The 21,787-nt window shown below is 44.9% G+C and overlaps 3 protein-coding genes across 10 annotated transcripts in view; 2 read left to right on the forward strand and 1 right to left on the reverse strand.

Moving 5' to 3' along the window:
- The window catches only part of LOC113590390 (uncharacterized), a 47,611-nt gene extending 42,721 nt beyond the window's left edge, over positions 1-4,890 (forward strand). Inside the window, exon 8 of the mRNA XM_035523574.2 lies at positions 3,043-4,890. Within this exon, the coding sequence (XP_035379467.1) occupies positions 3,043-4,080 (1,038 nt within the window). The 3' untranslated portion in view covers positions 4,081-4,890. The remainder of the gene's footprint in view (positions 1-3,042) is intronic.
- A 1,461-nt stretch (positions 4,891-6,351) lies between these two features.
- Positions 6,352-8,750, reverse strand: LOC113590392 (transmembrane protein 60-like). Its single transcript, XM_027030511.3, has 2 exons — positions 8,559-8,750; positions 6,352-8,177 (listed from the first exon to the last, which is right to left on the reverse strand). The coding sequence occupies exon 2, from the start codon at positions 8,159-8,161 to the stop codon at positions 7,763-7,765; it is 399 nt and encodes a 132-aa protein (XP_026886312.1). The 5' UTR covers positions 8,162-8,177; positions 8,559-8,750; the 3' UTR covers positions 6,352-7,762.
- A 469-nt stretch (positions 8,751-9,219) lies between these two features.
- Positions 9,220-21,787, forward strand: part of LOC113590393 (protein PHTF2) — a 34,874-nt gene continuing 22,306 nt past the window's right edge. Inside the window, exons 1-4 of one of the 8 annotated variants that reach the window (XM_081712582.1) lie at positions 9,223-9,387; positions 14,349-14,441; positions 14,946-15,132; positions 19,185-19,265. In XM_081712582.1, the coding sequence (XP_081568708.1) occupies positions 19,221-19,265 (45 nt within the window). In that variant the 5' untranslated portion in view covers positions 9,223-9,387; positions 14,349-14,441; positions 14,946-15,132; positions 19,185-19,220. Of the gene's footprint in view, positions 9,388-14,348; positions 14,442-14,945; positions 15,133-15,174; positions 15,366-19,184; positions 19,266-21,787 lie in introns of those variants that run through there. The other 7 variants (XM_081712584.1, XM_027030516.3, XM_081712581.1 and 4 more) reach the window with 7 other exon arrangements.

Raw genomic sequence — 21,787 nt, forward strand, 5'->3', positions numbered from 1 at the left:
GGTCATTGCACTTGCCAGTTGTATATATTTGTTTCTTAGTTTTTTAGCTGTGTTGTTAGTTTCCTTTTTAAGACAAGTACTTTGAAACAAGTACCAGACAGTGTACTTTTCTTCCTTTCTGGATTCTTGTGAGCTTTTTTCACAGAGGACCCAGTAACAAAATAAAATCTAGTGAATAAAAAACAAGAAGTAAGGCAAGGTTTGCTTTATTGTTTTATGAGTGGAATGTAAGAAGTATGATACAGAAAAATGCTAATACCTTGCAGTATTACTCAACAGAGGATATCCTGAGGGGTTTTATATGTCAATACTGTCTATACTATCTAGTACAGACACTTATGACTGAGATCTATTAACACAGTATCCCATTAGGAATGCATGCAGTGTGGGATGACCTAGCTAGTTCAAGATCAGGTTTCCATGTGCTTAAACAAATAAGAGCCGCTTTTCAAAAGCAGCACACTTAATTCCCAACACTCCATGCCATGTCTGTGTGCAGAGTGGTGTTTGCCTCTCATCATTTGGGGCTTAGTGAGTTCAGTTGTACACATGGAGACAAGACAAACATACGGAATTCTCAGCTTACCAACATAGTTTCTCTGTTGTGATTAACCCAAAAAACATGGCTCCAATGCAAACCTGAAAGCTCTAAGCAAGTGTCAAGTCACCGGCAAACAAGAGGCCTTCACAGATCTAAAACATTTAGGCTTGACCTATATCCACTGTGGATGAATGAATATTCCTTACAGTACCCTGATATCTTAGAAAGCTGTCAGGATCTAATGTGAAATGAATCCAATAAGAGACCCTAACTTGACTGAGCCGCTTAGAGATCCAATGTTTTTCCTGTTCACTGTTCAATGCCTTACTCTAATAGACTCTCATTCTTTACTTCAAGCACATGAGACAGTTCACACAGCGCATGCCTACAGTGCTTACAGATCAGAGTCGTGATGTTATGCATGTGATGCACATTCTCAAGCTACTTGTGATCACACATCTCTTAAAAAGGTTCTGCAGCAGCATGGGTTCCTGCCAGCGCTCCTGACCTGACAGGCGTCTGAGCACCCATGCTGAGTTTTACACTTGAACCTGTGAAGTCCTTTAGTTTGTAAGCTTAAACTTCAGGTCTCAAGTGTCGACGTGCAGGGCCCATTTCCCAGATCTACAGTAAAAAGCACAGTCATTGGTGAATCGCTGTGGGCATTGCAGTTTATTCTGATCTCAATGCTCAGTTAATGTGTAGGAATCCATCTTATGGCTTCCAGGCAAGCTGAGTCACAGCTCTGAACCAAGTTAAGTCACGGTGCAGCCACAGACTGGAATGAAGCTGGTCATTTATGAGCATTTTATCCACCTCTGCATACTATTTCTGAGTTTGAACATAAAGTCTGTCAGATGAAATAATTCAGCTACAGTAGCGTACTATTCATTTTAATGTCTAAATCCTCTTAGCCTAAGCATACTGATCTGGGATCATTGTCTCTCTTTGATATCTCAGCAAAACATCTAAATGGATGATGGAAACTAAAAGATCTGCAGTCATTCTTTATTCCATGAGGCCCTCACAAGAGACCTTTTAGATGTTAACACTGACCTCTGCTGGATCGATGGAGAACTGTTTTACTGTACTCTATTATGCTAAAAGCCCAGGGAAGTACCTGGTCACTTAGCCTCTCTTGTTGGCCCAGATGGACTGTTGTTTGCGTAAGGTTTAAACAGCAGCTATGGAATGAGTATCCAAACCAACACAGCACATATACTTACATTCTGTTTAAAGAACTGGCAATAGTTGAGCCTGTCAGACTAAACAGGTTTAGTGTACACTTAGGGTATCTGGTGGTGATTCAGTCACAAATCAAACCAAGATGTTTATTCTCTTAGCTTCATAAAATGGGAGTCTTGAGTGTGCATGCCAGTACATTTATACTTACTGGCCACTTCTTTAGGTACATCTATTGTAAAAGATTGTCATGCTTTTTATAGCTGTAATAATCCAAGCATCTGCAACACCACATTTGTACTCAGAAGTGAACTGATGGAGAATATACTTGTACTGTTTTGTGTATATAATATAACTGCATGTATATAATAATACAGCCCATGTATGCCAGCATTTACATGTGTGAAGTTTGAAGTGTGATGTGCTTTTGTATTTGGTCTGTATCATATGTAACGCTATTGGACCTATAGAAGATTAACCTGCGTTAATCATTCATACTGACTTTATTTACAGTGCCAAATTAACCTAATTTATGTTGGTATTAACATTCACTGTCCAGGGAACATCCTTCATTGTAAAGCATGACATAGTAACATTGCCGGTTGTGACAGGTATTCTCTTGTCTGTCTGACCCTTGACCTCCTGTCTGAATCATGCACTGCCTTGCTTGTTTATTTGGTTTTTTAATCTAATATCATATCAAACCGTATTGTGGTGCAGGTCTTGTGTCACATCATAAGAGCAACTTTTGTTTTCTAGTTCTGGGTGTTAGCAGCTCTTAATGTTTTTTTAAACTAATTTCTGAGAGCCGGAAAGTTGTTCATTTTACCCAAAGACTGCTTTTTTCATCATCTCAGTAGAGAACAAATAGGCTCTTAGCATTATAAGGCCCATCGTCTTTGGCTAATAATGGGCCCACTCTCTTCATGGCATATCTGTAAATGTTTGCACAAACAACAGAAATGCATTTTGAAATGCATAATGAAAAAGTTCAGTGAAGACCTGTCCTTTGAACAAAACCAGGCCCATCATAAAAGAGACCAATAAAGAGAGCTGGGGCATCTTACACAGAGCACTGACTCAGTTAGCCAGCTGCCTATTGAGTACAAATATGGTGCCAAAAAACGCGTTGAATGCAACTTCAAAGGATAAGGCTATAAGGTACTGTAAGGTATGATAGGGCATTACTGTTAGAGAGTCAGTGGGCCTATAACAAGGCCACTGATGGTGAATGACCATTGTGTGTACATAGCGTTGAGTGATGTGTGCTGTGTAATGGCACTATAGTGACTGTAACTGCATGGCTCTGTGTGGTCCAGTGTGTGCAGTGGATGGACGACGCTAAGCTGAATCAGCTGAGGAGGGAGGGGATCCGCTATGCTCGAATCCAGTTGTATGACAACGACATCTACTACATCCCCCGCAATGTGGTGCACCAGTTCAAGACTGTGTCCGCCGTCTGCAGCCTGGCCTGGCACGTCCGCTTGAAGCAGTACCACGCAGAGGAGAAGCTAGAGGAGGCCGAGGAGGAGGACAGGAAGCCCCCGGCGCCCGTCTCTCCCTCCATCAAGCAGGAGCCCCCCTGCGAGACTCTGATCACCCCCGTGAATCCACCCCCCACTGCAGACACCAGGCAGCTCAGAGACACACCCCCCGTGCCCCAGATCAAGGTGGAGGAGGTGGAGCCTGTCCCAGAGTGGACGACCAAAGCTGCCAGCTACGCTCGCAGCTGCTCCGGTGCGGCACCGCCAGCCGATGTGTCAGACAGCCGACCCAAAGCACACCAACATGCGGAATGTCTAAGCGCTCCCACACACTCTCCCATGCCCAAACCGACACCAAGCCTGAGCACTGCGCCAACCAAACACCCACATCCCTCTACTCCTACCAAACATGCACATCCTTCTACCCCAACCAAACACACACACACACCTACACCAGCCAAACACATGCACTCCAGCTCCACATCCAAACACAGCCACTCATCTGCTGCACCCAAGTCCACTAATTCTGCCACAATGCCAACCAAACACCCATACCCCACAAACACAACCAAGCCCTCACACACTACCCCAGCACCCAAACACACACATTCCCTCAATCCCAAAGCCAGCTCTGGACATTCAGAGAGTCGGACTGCTCCTCCCCAGACACAAATTCTGCCCAAGTCTGTTCTGCCCCAGGCTGTTCTGCACCAGTCTCAACAGCAGCAACCATCCCCACCTCCACCCCCACCTTGGCCAGACAGAGCCCAGGACTCTCTCCACCCAATGCCCGCTGTCACACCACAAGACACTCGGTCGCACCACTCACTCAATCCCCTCATGCATGAACACCAGAAAGACTTTTTATACTGATTTGTACATAACTGTTTTTTAAATGACTTTTCTGTTGTATCTTACTTTTTTTCTTACATTGTTTCAAGGTTGACTTTTGAATTCGTATAGATCTAAAGAGGTGTAAACAAAGGAAAGATGGGCATAACACCAACATTGCGTGGTAGAAGGAAGCAGCGTGGCCAAGTGCAGCTCCCTCTCCTGTTAGCAGTCGAATAGCCAATGTAGCGCGCGACATTCCTCAGTGCCTCTAACTGTGAACTCTCGAAGCACTTAGGGCCAGCTGCACTGCTACCCTGCAGGTCAGAGAGAGAAAAAAAGACAACCACACATACAGGTCCTTAAATAATATATATTTTTAAGTTGTAGGCTATAGTCATTATTAGAGCTGACATGAACATATATATTTTTAAGATGAGATGAGACAGAATTCTTTTAATGACTCCAAGCTTTTCCATAGAGCTTATTTATATCAAGGTTTTTTGTTTGGTTTTTTTTTTTGTTGTTGTTTTATTTTCTTTGTTTCATTTTTATTGTCAGCACTGTAGTGTATATAACATTTTTCTAAGAAAATGTGTAGTTTGATTTATATCTAATTAAGAACCTCGTAATAAAAGTTCTTGATCTTGGATCGTTGTCATGTAAACAAGGGCTACACTGAATGATCATGTGCATAATTCAGATTGACTCGGTGTAAGGTAGGCTCCTGGACTTACCAACACGCTTCCACTGTCATGAATAAACCAGAAACGTTTCCATGGTTACCCTGTGTAGAACTTAAGACAACTATGTTTGGAGATGAATGAAGATTAAAAGCATAGGATCACTGCACATTTGTGTTTCATCATTTTGTTCCTGTCAGACTTCCCATTTTATATTAAGATAAATTTTGCTTTTGTACGGTTGGTAGTTCAAAGAGGGCAAAAGAACCATTCCTTTGCCCCTCCTCATCTTGAATGCACTTTATATTGATTTTGTAGTTAGATAAGTAATGAGCCATCTTGGCCACACTCGATGTGTCTGGACCTGAATTAACTCACATCTGTGTGTGTGTGTGTGTGTGTGTGTGTGTGTGTGTGAGAGAGAGAGGTTATGTTATGCAATATGGCCACTGGACTATGATTGTCCTGGTATGCTGGTAGCTGAAAATGTAGATATCATTAGGCCTGCTATACTAGAAATACTCAGCAGGGAGCTATGTAATAGATAGTGTTCAGCAATGCAGGGTGGTAGTTTGCACATCCTTGTCTTGCATTAAAATGCTTGATATTTTGTTTTGTAAAACAGATTTTAAATGTGTGCTTGCTTAAATCTAAGATTTATTTTTGTGCGCTTGAACACATTTATTACTAGTTGTTCAATACACTGAAAGCATACCTTTTTGTATATAATTAACCTCAGAATCCCATGTAATAATTAAATACATACTGTTTATTGTATTTCTGCTTTTAGTCATGGTATAATATTTTAGATTCTCAGGTATTTGGTTTGTTCTTTTGTGGTACAATAACCTCTTTTTTAGGAGGACTCTGTGATTTTACCTGAGCCAGTGCAGATTGAGACCATTACAGCAGTGGTTCCCAATACAAATTGTGGTTTTGTTTTCCTTCACATGGCTGACTGACCTCAATAGGGAATAATCTGGAGCTTCATTTGCTGGGTCAGGTGAGAGTGAACTGCTTAGCTGCCTGGATTGTTCAATTGCATGTCTGCTTTCTGGGCTTGATAAACTCCTTCCTGGTCAAAAGTCTTTGTTTAACCTATAATGTTGACATAGTATGTTGTTGCTAGTTTCAATATGGATAATCTCCAAACTCATAGCTTTAACACTGATCAAATGTAAACAATACTTGAAGATTCAAGGCTAATATGGGTGGCATTTGTCCTTCATTTAAGCAATATTTTTCCTCTTGATTTTAATTTTATTGATGATCAATATGGACATATTACACTCCCATAGGACTCATTTTCTAGAGCATGAGCTTTGACGCGATCACATACCTACATGAACGATTCAACACTGTCTTGTCTATCTGGATAAATATACACATTAGGGAATTTTGTTTCTGCCTTCAACACTAACTTCCATTCTGAAAAATAATTACCTCTTCACTTTCTTTTTTCCATTTGGTAACTCCTTTTACAGAGAATTTTTACATTTTGAATTATTTAAAATTTAAAAGCATTATTTAGTGCTCTACATTACTTGAACTGCATCCCAAGTGGAAGTGGCTTTGGAAGGCTTCCTTTTAAAATTTGAATCAAGCCCAGGATACAGAACAAAAACATGACTGGGTTTATGAACGTGGATATTTATTCATGGAACATTAACTATTGCAAATAACGCAGAATAAGTTAGAAAGTGCATACGCTTTAAAAGAATAAAAAAAAGTTGTGCAAAAAATGATGAAATGACAACTCCATACATGGATAGCCTAATGAGGGTCCAAAAGAAAGCTTCTTCAAAACATCATAAGTGATCTTTGAACATGTCACACAGAGTATTTTATAATTCACAAAATTCACTCTTAAAACCATTTGATTAAAAACAAACAAACAAACAAAAAAAACCCCACTAAAATCTTAGTCAACTGGTTCCAATAGTCCAAATATCTAAAATGAAGCTGAAAATTTAAGTTTCACCAAAATTGGATCTCAGTTTACAAAAAAGTCTGATAACCATGTGTGTGTAAATGCAGTCTTGTAGTGCTATTGTACCAAAATCATAAAAGAATCCTTCAACATTTTGGCAATTAGACACAACTCCCCGATATCAGTTTGTGCAATGTGAATATGTTGTTGAGGTCAACTTTAGAATAATTGCTTGAAGCCTATGGAGTCGGCAAGGGGCTCTAGTTAGTACTTCCTGGTAGCTTTGCAGTTATATGATTTGTAGTCTCCAGTGTCACAAAGCTAGTATCGTTTCTGCCTGATGTACTATCGTAGCACTGCAGTCACTTAATTGACAGCAAGATTAGCAAAAGTCCTATAAGATACAATTATGTGCATTGGCAAAGTTTTCAAATGTGTTTCTTGTATTTTCCACATAATTTCAGTTAGATAACCTAGAGTAACAGACCATAACCATTCAATTCCGTTTGAGAATACGCACACAGACCCCAGATACTTCTAGTGATTAAACCACCTAGCACTGGCTCCAAGGATCTTCAGATTGCAATCAGACTCACACATTATCAATTTCCAGATGACAAAGACAGTCAAGGCTATCAAACAAGCCATGTTATTTGGGGCAAGGGAATGAACTGAGTTTCAGATTCAAGCCTGTCAATTTGCTCTGGCCTGTCAGACACAGACTTGACACCAAGATTTTTCTTGCCTCCATGATTCATGCATCCTGAGTCAGACAGACACTGTGGAACTGGAAATGTCTGGGACAAGTATACAAATATGATATCAATGACTGTCTTGAGAAATAAGAAAAAGGTCTCTCAAAGTCAGTCATGTCTCATCTCTGAGACCTGTCTCATCTGTCATATTTAGCCTTTAATGTGTATCAAAGCATCTACAGATATTCAGAAACACTGGTCTGGCACTTAAAATGTGTTAGCAGGAAGTGAAACATTCCTCAAATGAATGTGTTTTTAATCTTTTACTGCACTTGTGCACTTATTCACACCACCATCAAGTACAGCTTCTCTTGTGGAATGTTTGTGTTAAATCCTCCAGACTTGGGCACTGACATTCAGTCTCTGTGCTGAGGGAAGATGTTAGCACCCAGCTCCACCATGGCTCCTGTCAGCACGGTCCACAGTGGGATGCAGACGTACACCAGGCGGAGGTCAGTGAGCTGCTCCAGCCGGGCACAGAGTGTCAGACAGAAACCCAGCTTAAGCAGCAGAGCCAACAGGTACCAGACTTTCCTGCGCAAGCCAGGAGCCCCCTGTCGCAAATCGTGACCTGCCCGACAGCGGCCTGCCATCTTCACCCCCAGCATGAGGAGGAGGATGCTGTCAAAGATCCACATTGGGAGGAATATGAGAAACCAGTTCCAGTTAACCTTTCCATCCAGCTTCAGGACCAGCATTATGAGGAAGACTAGTGTGAAGAGCCACGTGAGCAGAACGCGCTGAGCTAAGGACATCTTCCCTCAAACACCCCTGTAAGGCACACAAGTATTCAAATAAAAAGGCAAACCAGCTAATACATTCAGGTTATACATTAGTAGTTTCCTAAAATTTTCTATGACGCAAACCAGCAATTCAGGGTGTCGCAGTGGCATAACGGTTTTAATGACCAACCAACGATTATAAAGGACGTTCGTTAACTACCCAGCTAGATAGCTTCAACTGTTGGCTATATTTAAGATATACCGCGTATGTGAAGAAAGAAGGTAGCCATCTTTACTAGCTAGCTAACTATTTGTAGTATATTGCCGTCTATCCGTATCTTGTCGAGCATGAATTTATAAACTCTGCTAGCTATAGTGCCAGGCTGGCTAGCTGAATTTTCAGTTGATATAAATATGTTGTCTTGCTTACCAAAGTGACGCAGTTAGCAAGACTACCAGTCAAGGGCGACTACCTCTAAAAGCAGCAACTGATGACTAGAGCATTTTGTATTTTGTCATCTTTGTTTCTGGAACCTTTTAGTTAAACGAAAGCCAACACTAAAAATTTAATCTGTCGATTTGTGAACCGCGCTGTTGTATTTCCGGGATTAAAAATTACCGTAGAATGGTATATCTGCACAAGAACATTTTGTTCCGTCTCATCACTTACCGTTATGTTTAAAAAACTTTTTTTTTTTTTTTTGGCCAATATATTTTACTTATTTGTCTATTATATGTAGCGCAATTGAGACATAAGTAGGTTAGCTATCTTGCTATTTAATTAGCTAACTACTTAATCCAAACAGTCTAAAAAATAAATATCGCAAAAGATGAACACGTGACCACACGATGGCGACAACGTACAATCTTTCAAGGTATTTCAGCTGAAGTCTTGCTTATTTTTATCCCGTATTTAAGGCATTTTACTCACGTTTGTAAACGTTCAAGAACAATGACTTGTAATTGGTTCCTGGTTTACAAGTATGTATTTTTTTAGTATCTAGATAGAGCTATCGAGCGTTTGCTCAGTAACGCAAAATTGCCTAAATCTGCGCGTATATAACACACATGGTGGTATGTATTGACCTCGACTGAAGCTGGTTGTAATTATACAGTAAACAGACTGGAGGTCAGTAAAAGAAATCAAATCACTCAACCGTAACCGTGCATGGGAGCTAGCATCTTTTCATACTGTGGTATAGCGGAAAACCCTTTTACATGTGATAGATTTGAAGGTCAACGTAAAGCTGTTCACAGAGGTAAGATGGGGTGGGGGGGGATTATCGCTCTCTTTCTTCTTTTTTTGAGATTCAGTTTTTCCGTTAGCAACTCTGGAAAGCCAGCTAGCTGGAAGAGTGCTTTGGGCTTTCAGATACAGACACTCTGCTTGGTGGCTACTGAGGGTTTAGTAGCTAGCGTTAGTTAGCCTAGCTATTCCTTAAATCTGAATTATAAACGCGGTTCAGATTAAGGTTTTCTTGTCCCTTTATTCACTAGTTTGCTAGCTGCCTTCTCGACACTTCTGAGTGAAAGAGGGGGTGCAGTTTTATTCTGCTGTGTTTTATTCTGATGAACCGAAGGATACCCACTCGTCGCTCTAAACAAAGCTAGCGGTAGCTAGGCTCGGTTAGGTGGCTAACGCGCTTTGGTTGTAACCAAATGTCAACGTTTTAACATTTGCCTCGGCGGTCGTGATAAGATAATTGATTATCTAGCTAGTTAACATTTTAGCGCAACTCTACTTCTTATATAGACAGACCTTAGATAATTTGGCAAATTCACAGCTAATTAGATCGCTGGCTCATCACTAATATATATATATATATATATCCCCAAAGTGTTTTTATCAAAGTCTGTCTTGTCGAGTGTCAGTATGTATGCTAGCTAGCTAGCTAGCTAACCCTCTACCTGTCCAGCTGTAGGCTATAACTTCATAACGTTGATTTATCGTGATAAGTGTCATCAAGAAGTGAAAATGATACCTAACCTATGCTTATTACGGGTAAAGCAAAAGGACTTTTAGGAGTTACAGGTCTCCAGTGACGGAGTAAGGGTTTTAGAATGGACGTATTGGCATAGAAGCATCCCAGCATCCCACCTCTGTAAGCTGGTGCACTCTGATAAGACCCTCTGGTGTGGTACACCCATTTCCTGCAGTGCCTGCCATACTCCCCCCCGTCTCCCGGTCTTCCCCCTGCTCTCACAGGGCAGCATTTACTCGAAGCAGAATGCAGAGCTGTGGATGTGCTCTCTGTGTGGCCACCCGGTTTTCATCCTTATGTGACCCCGTGCACACCTCAAGACGCCAAATTCTATAGCTGTGGGGAGTTTGCCGCTGACTGGCATAAAGAACTTGGAGCAGAAATGGAAAAACTCACCAGAAGGCCTTTCTGAGGTCGTTAGGCTGGCTAGCGTTCAAAAACACTGATGTGGTGGCGTTTATAGAGCAGCGTCACCTCATGTCTGGCCAATTAGCCAGTGTTCAGCTGTCAGATTTCGATATTTGCCTCACTGGCTCTGTGTCCTTTATTGTTACTTTCTCATGGTCTGTGTGTCTGACCGAAGCCCAGCTGTGCTCCCAGGAGAGAAAAAAATTCAAATTCCATCAAGATTATATTTATCTATTAGCAGGCCATCACGAGCTCTGTTGACCATGTTTGAAGTGATACTTTGTGTTTAGGGTTAGTGACATGCTGTGGGAATGTTTCCTTTAAAAAAAAATACAGGTGCTGTGGCAGAAAAACCCTTGTTCATCTCTGTCCCTACCTCACTAAACAGTGTGTGTGTTTGTCACTCATCTTTTCATTCGTGGACTTGGAATTGCACTACACCATCTTCTCTTTGGTTCAGTTCTCTGAAACACTAAGGGTGTTTTAGTCTCACTCCAGTGACACTCGATGGCATAATTTTGCGGAGTGGTGGGCCGTCTTGACCCCTCACCTTGGCATGGCGGCCTGCATTTACGTCATTCCGCTCCAGCTCCCCCTGCATAAGCAAGCCACGGGTGGTGGTGGTGGTGGTGGTTGTGACTGCTTCCCAGGGCATGGGTTGGCCGGCAGTCGTTCCGGTGCCTCCGATGGCTTCCCCACGGAGAGGAGCTCAAGAGCAAGGTTGTCCAATGACTACGTGGAGCCGGTCCGCTCAGCGAGTGTGCCGCCGCCAAAGTGAAAACGCCCAGGGGAAGAGGGGGCAGTGCGAGGGGAACGGTGCCAGCGGCGGATGGAAACATTCCCGCTCAGCCACACGGGAGACGAAGCAGAATGTGCTCTTTGTTGACTTTTTGTGGTGGACTTTGCCAGCGAAATGAGACGTTTCGCTGTCGAGAACGGCACTGCCAGTTTCCTTAAGCACCCTAGTATGTCAGTTTTTCCAGACACTGTTGAGACAGGGTGTGAGTGTGTCTAGAAGCATTTGGTTATTTTGTGCCAGGCTGTTTCTGGAACCCTTTGACACTCCCGCGGGTTGAAGTGTGTGAGGTGCAAGTTTTTGGGGGCAAATCCACACCACTGCTAGAATCCTGTTAGGTTCACCTGTGGTCTCAGTGCACCCAACCCGAAGTACACATTTCAAGCCTGATTTGCAGTATCGGTGTGTTTGAAGGTGAACTGTGCTGGACATGACACTACTGCCTGTTTCTGGCTGAGCTGAGCATAGCTTGCACTATTTTTTTGACACCCCACCATATCAAACAACACAGGGCTCCCCTGTCTCTCCCACTCTGAGCTGGAAACCTTCTTCTCGTTCTTTTCTTTTCCATGTCTCGCACTCTCCCATTCAGCCAGCACTCCTGCTCGTAGGCAAACCTCACACTTGGCTGTGGCTGGCAGCCCGGGTCCTTTTTGGCATGTCCCTTCTGCGTGTCTGTCAGTTTTGTCTGAAATAAGAGCGAGCCGTTGGCCGGGACTGCAATCCGGCTCTGTATCCGCTCGGTGGGCTTTGACTCTGGAGAAGAGGTCCTCACCACCCGGGCCATTCTGTTCGCATGATTTGACCAGACTGGCCTGCCATGAGAGATGTCCTGTGCATGCTTTCATCATCAGAGACATGAACGAGACATGCCTCATAGCCTTGTGAGCCTTCTCAGAGCATGCCATGGCTTCCTGGGCTCGGTGTGGGTTGTTTTCTTGTATTCTGAAGGTGCACAGGGTTGAGGCTGTGTGCGTGTGCGTGTGCATGCGCGCTTGCGTGCCTGCTTTGTAAGGTCCTTCATGGTTCACGGAAAGGCTCCGGATACCTTCAAGCAGCAGAACAGAAGATCAGGAAGCGGTTTAATTTTACATGTGGGGAAAGTTAATACAAACACGCACAAATTCTAGGAGCACGATTATGGGGAGCCATTATGTCCAGCTTCAGTGAGGGAGCCAGCCTGCGGTATGCAAGCGCCAGCCTTGCAGTGTAAGCTGGGCCGGGGGCAGGAGCCTGCAGAAGGGTTTCAAAGCTGAGCCCCAGAGCAATCTGGCTCAGGTCCTGCAGCCAGCTTTATGATGGGACTGCCTGTGGCTGGGATGACACTCCGAAACGTGGTGGGATAACCGCCGTGCCGATGTGAAGTGCCTCACAACATGGGTGGACAGGACAGTTTCTTAAACATATCAAATCCACTGTAATTTAACCAAAACGCTACAATGCTGAATTTTGAAGGGGGAAAAAAAGGGCAAAAAAAGGAACCAAAACCATCAAGTTCAGAAATGCAGTTCCTGTTGGGTTCTAAAATATTTTAAAACCTACTTGCATTTAGTATGTAGTTGGTAAACAGTTCAATGCAATAGTAATGTTCACATTTGGAATGCTGGTACTAGCTTGCTGAAGGAATTTTTCCTTGGCTAAACCTCAAATAAATAATTTTTCAGCAATTATGTTGGTTTAAATGGTTTTACTGTGTTTGTCACTTGCTTGAGGGTTGTTTGACCCCTAGGATACAGCTCCCTTAGTTACATGGTCAGCATCTACAAATGTGACATTTTCCCCTAAGATAAACGAATATTCCTCATGACAAGGAAAGAATCCATAATTATTTAAACTGGAGCATTAAGAGTTGTCAGTGGTGGCGTCTGAACAACCACAGCGAGTTATAGAGAACATGGTGTGATCACATACATAATTGTATTTATGTCTACACTTGGTGAAGCACGTAGCATTAAAGTAATCCCAGACCAATTAGTTGAATTAGAAGACAGACAAACATGCTGCTGTTTGCTCAGATGTCACCATAGAATGAATGTAATAGCCCAAAGTATTAGCGTGGCTTGCGGTAGTCGTATATTGGTGTCGAAAGCGTTTGGCAACCTTGAATTATGCTCCATGTACGTCTATGTATGGTCATTTTTGCCTGGTCTGTAACTCTAAAACCAAGCGTTTGACAAATAAACTCTGTAAAACCCTTAAATTACCCTCACAGCTGAAAAACAATGAATATTGGTGTTGGACGAGTCTGTCCTTCTTACTGTAGACAGTTTTTCCCATCAGACCAGTGAAGAACCTTATGTAACTACAGCCTGTATTTGAAGAGCTCATTGATTGGAAAGATCCAATGATGTTTGCCCGTGAAGGGAATCGCCCTTACAGCATATGATGGAAAACATGATCAAACCCACACCTGGTTTAACACCAGCCTCCACCAACACGCAGGCCCAACTCTGCAGAGGCCTCGGCGTTCCTCTGCTGGGCACCTTCACCTCCCGCTGTGTGCGCGGACACACACGCGCTGCAAGAGCTGCCGGGCTGAAAGCAAACCTCCTTCGTTAAAAATGGACCGTCCGCTGCCGTCTCAGGTTTCTCTGCACCACGCGGGCCGTGCGCTCTCAGGATGGGGGGTGTGTGCCCTGCGGCGCGTCCCCCAGAGTGGCAGCGCTGTAGTGGTGGTCGTTCCGCACTCATCCCTGCGTTGAAGGTTGCTCCGTCAAAGCCTGGGACCGGGGGTGGGGGGTTCGGCTCTCTGATGTGTCTGGCTTGTCGAACGTCTGCTTATAGCACAAGAGTCCCACAGAACCATTGAAACACTCAGCAAAGCATTTCATAACTGTTCTCAGAATGCCGGTTTATGTAATGTTTATTTCTTCTTTTATATAACGAGCACTCCCCCACATCCCTCCCCCAGCCCCAGGTGTTAATCCTGACAGTACACTCAGTAACAACCCCCCCCCCCCCCCAAGTGAGATTCTTAGGTAAGCATTGTTCCACTTTAGTCTATCAATGTGAATCTTTGCCTGTCTCACTCCAGGCTGTTTCCCCATCGCTCTCAGAGCCTGCTGATAATGGCCTGACTGCTCCTGCTTTCAGGAGCCAGAACTAATAAAGAAAAAGCTAACAGATTGTAAGTATGCTGGCACTAGAGCCTAAACAAACAGCCTTTTAGGCTATATCACATAGCTTTTAAAAATTTTTTATATTAAATCTGAAGAACATTATGAAACCAATTATATTGGTGTGTTTCAATGTACAATAATGTGACTTTTATAGCAAAGAGTGGTATGTTTATTTTGCTTAGGGTATCTATCTATCTATCTATCTATCTATATTTATTTATTTATTTATCTATCTATCTTTATTTACTTATTTAGCTATCTATCTTGTATTTCCAGTCATGTGTTTTCCACCCACATGCTTTAAGTGGGTGTGCAACAAAACAGTGACTGAGGAGGTAAACCCAGGCATAAATCATGAGTTCCGTTAGTAGCTTTTACCAACTGCTTTGCTGTTTTTGGAAGGAAAGGGCGCTTGGGGCCCTAAAGGGAGCTTCAAGACGAGCTTGGGTGCAAACACACAATGCTTATTTGAACCAAGCAAATACATATAAAACATCTCCCTCTTTCTGCAGCCACACCTTCAGATGAGTCCGCGGTCTGATGGCTCCAGGTGGTTGTGCCACTTTTCCCCAGTCTGAGCGGTGGTAGGGGGCGAAGCCTTTGCTGGAAGGTCCTTCTTCCATGGGGAGCGGCTGGAGAGTGCGATGGGAGGCGGTCCAACCAGTGCCACCCAGGCACGCAGCACGATCCGATTTTTAGGTTTGGGCCCAGCGGGTTCGTAACCTTCCAGTGCGGGTTCGGCAGCGGTGGCGTGTTTGACTCTGATGTCGCCGCAGGACCACCCTGCCGCGTGTAACAGAAATACGTTTGACGTCGTCTCGGTTCTGGCTCAGCTTGAGTTGAAAAGTCAAAAGCCAAGGTCACAACCGCCTCTGGCGTTTTAAACGAGACCGCTGCAGGGAAATCTGGTCTGTGTCCCACTTTGAATAAAGGTACCACTGCAAAACAAAATCTCCTGTGTTCCAAGCTCCAGGCTTACTCTGCTGCATTCTAAACATCTGGAGTGTTTCTTGAAGCTTGCAGATGACTGCAAACACTGTGGTGGAACAGAGATCAGTGACTGACAGTTTATCTGCATGACTGGTGAGGGTGAGGGTCATGTGCTTAAGGTGGAATTTGATGGAACCCAGTCGAGGTCTGTACATACACCACATTAGATTAACCCTGATCCCCTTCCCTGAGGTCAAATAAACAGACTGTGGTGGGTCTCTCTTCCTTTCATTCTCTTTCTCTTGCTCACTCTTGTCCCTCTCACTCGCAGTCCCCCATGCCTCACTCTCCCTCCATGTGTCTTGCTTGCTCGCCGCTCACGTACACGGAACACCTGTGCCTGCCGATGGCTCAGCAGCTTGTATCGCCTGTATAGCCTTTCCCCTTTCTAACGTGGCCTTACCATTTAAACCGATCTTTCACTGCTTGTTCAAAGCCGCAGCCTAGCGCTCTGATCGCAGTAAAGTGCCGATGCTTTTGCACCAACGGTTCGACACTTATTCAGATGCAGAGTTGCCCCGCCTCTCCTCCGCTCACCCCGCCTCTCTTCACTTGCTCCCCCGCAGCTGTCTTTGGCAGCTTTCAACAGCAGCAGGAGACAGAGGGGATGAAGTCATTCATGTGTTCCTCTGTCCTGGAGCCGTCTGGCCCCACTGTCGGGGAGGTGAGAGGGCCCGGGGCAAAGCTCGCTAGCCTGCTGTAGCACACCGAGGGGCTAAGAATGGGGGCAGAGACGGAGAGGCAGGTGGTGTTTGGGGGGGGGGGGGTATTTTGAGCCTGCTGAAGCTGCCCCCCTCCTGACACCCGCCTAACCCCCACCCACCTTTGGGATGTAGTTTTAGTCGTGTTGCTCTGACTTTGTGGGTGTTGTTGAGCTTGAGTGCAGGCAGGTGTATGTATGTATGTATGTATGTATGTATGTATGCATGCACATCGATTAGTGAGGCCACTGTAGTCTCTGTCTGCCTGAAGCGACTTGTCGTCTTGCTGGTGCTGCTATTGTGCTTGTGTGGATCTGAGCTGATGGTGTGGATGAAACCTAATTCCACTCATTCAGCCTCTTAGATGTTCTTATCCTGTCTGAATAATGTGCCAGTGGGTGTGGTTATGTTTGGGAGAGTGAGAAATGTTTTGATATGAACTTTATAAACCTCCTCCACCCAATTGCTCCAGATCTTTATAATGAAAATGAGTCACAGTGTGCGCCAGACAGTCTACTTCACTGGCAATGATCACGTCTCTTCATTTAGGGATTACAGTAATCCCTTGTCTGGTATGATTTCTCTGTGCACATGTGCACATATATATATTATAAAGATTATAGAAACCATATAATGAGTAGCTTCCCATTGTAAGCACATGTAGTGGAGACGGGTAGGGCAGAAGATGGTGTGTAGCTCTCTACCGTCAGTGCGGCTGAACTGCGTGGTCCATGTGCACGGCGGGGGGGGCGCGGGGCGGGGCTCAAATCCTGTCAGCTGCAGGAACTCCAGCAGACTACAAAGGACAGCACTGGCCCCCAGGACTTGAAATCCTGCAGTAAGTCGGTAGAACTTTGATGTTTGTTGTTTATTAAAAGCTCACAATGACGAGTGTGTGTGAGCGTTCCAGAGAGAGACCGAAAGCACGGGCGAATGAGCTGTAATGAGCTTCCTGGCTCTGCTGCTGATCACAGCTGCCTCTGTTGCTCTGATGGGACTCTGTATAAATCCCATTGTTTCAGCTGTTTCATGCTGCCGTTCGTTCAAACCGCGCGGGGAAATGACGGGCCCGGCACAGCCCGCAAGGACGTGCTGCCGTTGCTGTGGCCTTGCGTGCATGTGTAGGGGTGTGAGTTTCACACAGCTGCAGGCTGTGCCTTATGAGCAGGAACTGGTTGGCGTGTAGGTGAGTGTGCCTCGTGCACGCTCGCCACGCGGCGGCTCCCGGTCAGTGGCTGCTATCCTGACCCGCGTTGCCTGGGTTTAGTAGATCACATCCAGGCCCTGATTCGCTGTTGATTTTTATGAGTTCAGAGAAAAAGGGCTTCAGGAAAAATTCAGTACTTATTTGCTTAATGCAACCTTATGAGATATTAGCATTCTAGAAGCCAGTAGTACAAACAATTTATTAATAATTGTGCGTGTTTGTATTAAACAATTATTTCATGCGTATAACTTGAATGAGGCAGAGGAGGTCGTGTGTGTGTGTGTGTGTGTGTGTGTGTGTGTGTGTGTGTGTGTGTGTGTGTGTGTGTGTGTGTGTGTGTGTGTGTGGTAGCTGAACACAGGTCAAAATGGAGGTGTGTATTTCCTCCCTAATTATGCAAGCTGTTTTGAGTTTTGGTAATTACACCTTGAACTGCACAATGGATGTGAGTGTAAAGGGCTCGTCTAGAGAGACTAGACACACATCAGCGTAGCCTGAGGGTGAGCAAGACACTCCACTGGCTTTGGTATCATCGTGGTAATGGAAATTTCTCAACATTGGCAAGAAACACAGGTGCACAAAACCCCTGTTCCTTTCATGTCATGACCAGCTGGTCTGTGTCTGTGTGGAAGCTCAAAGTCTTTCAAAGCGTTCTTCCTCTCAAATAAAAAAGAACAAATGAAAACATTTCCTGCTGCTAAAAATAGAGTGCAGTATTTCATGTGTGCGTGTGCGCGCATGCGAGATGACATTGGAGCTCCCCCAAGGCTGGGCCATATGCTGTCAAAACCTGTCACTTCAAAAGAAGGAGTTGGCGCGCTGCTAAATCAGCCTCGCTGCAGACGTCTTAAAATAGCAAGTGCTGATCTGAAGTCAGTCCTGTTAGGTTCCAGCCAAGCACTTCAAAACTGCTCCAGGAGGGGTACAGCGAGTGTCAGCTGCTCTGGCCATGAATGTCCATCGGGTTTTGGCCCCACCCCCTCCTGGCTGGCGCGTAGGTTTGGGCCAGCCGGTGACGAGGGCTTGTGGCTTTCGGGCACGACTCCTGTGTAGAGCGGCCGAATGGCGTCCCAGTGTGAACAATCCACAGGCGTTTATTTATCTCTGCTTGCTGTAGCACAGTCAGAGTGCTCGTTACGTCTCGCCGTGTTCCCAAAGACCTGGTCATACTGACGTGTGACCCTGGCAGGAGCAGAGGGCAAACTGGCACAGGAGTCTTTTAAGCTCCTGCACACTGTAGATACATCACTGCAGTGTGTGCTTTCATGTCCTTTGGAGCAGGAGCTGAGAGAGCGAGAGAGAGAGAGCGAGCGAGAGGGAGAGAGAGAGAGTCTATTTTTACTAGCTTGCGCTTCCTGTAAGAACTAGCGGTTCATGTTCTCAAGCAGACCTTTCACACATGTACATATGCACTCACCCCCAGCCACGCAGACCACCCTTTTAGTGTCTATACTCTTAACACCCTTTATGATATTTTGGGGATGTTTAAAGGACACTGTCTCTCTCTAGCATTTATCTATCCGTCTCCCTCTTTTGCTTTCCATTTCGCTCTGTGCTCATATCTGTGTGTAGCAGGCAGAGAATGTGAATTAGCATGCTGATAGTGGCTCTCTGCCAAGTGCATAACAAGGCTTTCTCTGCCAAGCCAAACTAAAAGGAGCACAAATTCCAAGTGAGGCTTTCGGACTCTTAATGGGCTCCTCCCCCAGTCCGAGTGTCCGCCCACTGTTGACGAGTTCTGGTGTGATGCCAGGCCGGCCACGCCCACCCTGCAGGTAGCAGCTGGGTGTGCGTGCTTGTTGCCAGCCAGACTCTCCAGCATGCTGACTGATTCTCCCCTTCTCTGTTTGCAGCTTAAAATGACCCATGCGGTGACCCCTGCTATGTAAATGGCTTCCAAAGTGCGCGATGCCGTGGTGTGGTACCAAAAGAAGGTGAGTCTTGCCATTTCACATACGTTTTCTCTGCTTGCTGTTTCTAAGTCAAACAGCAGTAATGTTTTGTGTGTGGTTTTTGTTGTTTCCTGGTCTTGAAAACCATGGGAATAGTTTATATTGTTACTTTTTGCTGTGGCTGTGTATACAACCAGTCAGTAGTTTTCCACACACATTTCGTGTGTGTGTCTGTGTAATACTATAATATGAACACACACACTGCTCTGTACATGACTAGAGAGGTGTAATTGATCCTCAGTTGGATTGCACTCTCTGTGCCAATGGTTTTGCTCCATGTACTGTCCATGTACTCGCCCGTCTCACCCATTCTGGAAATCAATTGGTCTGATGTGACAATAAAGCAAGAAAACATGGATAAAGCCTTTAATCTAATCAGTCACGTCTCTGTGGAGAGCAGCAGATGATGGTTCCAGATGAAAGATCAGTACTGGAGACTAGATTTGCTGTGAGGTCTTAAAATCGTCAGTCTGCCACAGATGAGAAGAGGTGATGTAAAGTTGTCTTCCTTTGTGGGTGGGTGTGGGTGTGTGTGTGTTAAACTAGCATCAGCTTGCATCAGAGCTGCAGGCCACGCAGGGTGTGTGTGTTCGTTGCTGCACACTCTGCCGCCCTCGATGCGAGGTTGTGCTGGGCCCATGGTCCGCCAGGCCCCGCTGGCCGCAAGCTTCAGATTGCAGGCAGGCAGGACTGTCTCTGCACAGCTTGACGGGTTCCAGCACAGCTTTCGTCAAATCTCATGGCAGTCGAGCTTGGAGAACTTTTGAATGCATTGCATAATTTATCTCCACAGCACTTCCAGCTCACCGTGCTCGCCTCATGGGCACACGCAGGCACCTGGATCGAGGGCAAGTGGGTAAATGCACCCAGCAGGAAATGGCAACCACCTGTCCCTTTCGCAGCTTATTCTGTTAACTTCAGGTGTTCCTGGGGAATACATTTTGCCTCATCTTCAAAGGACACCCTTGCATGTGAATTAAGGACAGGGAAATAAGAGTAAATCATTTAAGTAACGCTTCGAAAATGGCAAAGTCCCAAAAACTGTTCTTACCTGCTCATATTTAGGAAGGTTTCCCTTTACCCTCAGATCATGTACTGTGAAAGCAAATTGCACGTGAGCCGTTAAGTGCTGTTAATAGTTGAAAACTATTAGTCTGTGGAGAGTGTTTTTGTTGGTGGACCTTCTCAAAGTCCTAGTCACCAGGGCCGAGGCCAAGTCACGTACGTAGCTGAGTCACCAGCGTCAAAGCTGAGTCACATGGACAAGTCACCAATGCCGAGGCTGAATCGCGCACGTGTTCGATTCACGTACGTGACCGAGCCTCCAGCACCGAGGCTAAGTCATTGGCTGAGACACGCACGTGGCCGAGTCATGTTTACCACTGCTCTGCTGTGACACAAAGAGCTGCTTTTTGTGTCATGGCTGAAGGTTCTAAAACAGCACACCCAACTCAATATGTCTAAGATGTTGATATCAGTTGTTCATATCTTCTGGCCCTCTACTAATTTTCTCTGCAGCAAATGTTCAAGCCTGAATCATTAGTATTCAGGCCTCTGAGTAATGAAGATCAGAGCTCTAGGCGCTCTGGGTGCAGATGTACCCCTTACAACAGATGAGCCCTTTTTTCTTTCTCTGTTAAAGTGATTGAGCTCTCCATCATCTCTCTTTTTGAGTAAAAAACATGAGAGAAATAGATGATGATGATGATGATGATGATGATGATTTTTTTCTGTTCTGAATTTACAGAATCTGGTGGTGATTCCAAAAAATGTGTAATCAGATTTCCCTCAGAAACATTTTGATTTTACAGCTTCCATGAGTCAGCAAATATTTCAAGCTGCCTACGGCCAGTTATATTCCCCAGAAAGCGTTGAAAGTATATTTGTTGACATGTAATTATTTGGTGAACAATAACAGGCGTTATTTAACCCCACTATACACTCTACCTTAAACGCCCTCACTCAGAAGAGATGTAACACTACGAAGGACTGAGAAAGGATGTTTCTTCTTTTTGTTTCTCTCTCTTTCTTGAGTCTGTGTAAAACGGAATGTGGCGAGCCCTCGGCTTTGCCTCTGGTCTGTCATATGTTACACACGCCTCTGTCCTGCTGTGTTCTGTTATCTAGCCTGGACCTGAAAGGGGAGTTAATCTGGGATGGTGACCTTGAGCTGGCTCTGCAGGGGTGGCTGCCATAAGCTCCCCGAAGGCCGGTGCCATTAGCTAATGGTCACCTGAGCCTTATTTTTAGGGAACCAATCTTGGACGAGTTTCAGGGCTCTGGGCTGAGCTGAAATCCGGCCGAGGCGACCATCCAAATGAGACAAGTGAGCCGTGCAATCCGGGGGAGAGACTTTTGCTTTATCTGCTTCACCTGCATGCAGGTGGGGGGAGGAGAGACCACACACATCCATGCGTGCTCTTGACTGCCAGAGAACCATACAGTAAAGCTATTTGGGCGATTCTGCACTGCAGTTTAAGTAAGTCTGTGTGAGTGATGCCAGC

Source organism: Electrophorus electricus, chromosome 4 (genome assembly GCF_041902795.1).
Source record: "Electrophorus electricus isolate QZ-2024a chromosome 4, ASM4190279v1, whole genome shotgun sequence".
Taxonomy (NCBI): domain Eukaryota; kingdom Metazoa; phylum Chordata; class Actinopteri; order Gymnotiformes; family Gymnotidae; genus Electrophorus; species Electrophorus electricus.

What these genes read in the sequence shown, in the direction of transcription:
- LOC113590392 (XM_027030511.3), bottom strand. Translation starts at nt 8,161, where the DNA reads ATGTCCTTAGCTCAGCGCGTTCTGCTCACGTGGCTCTTCACACTAGTC.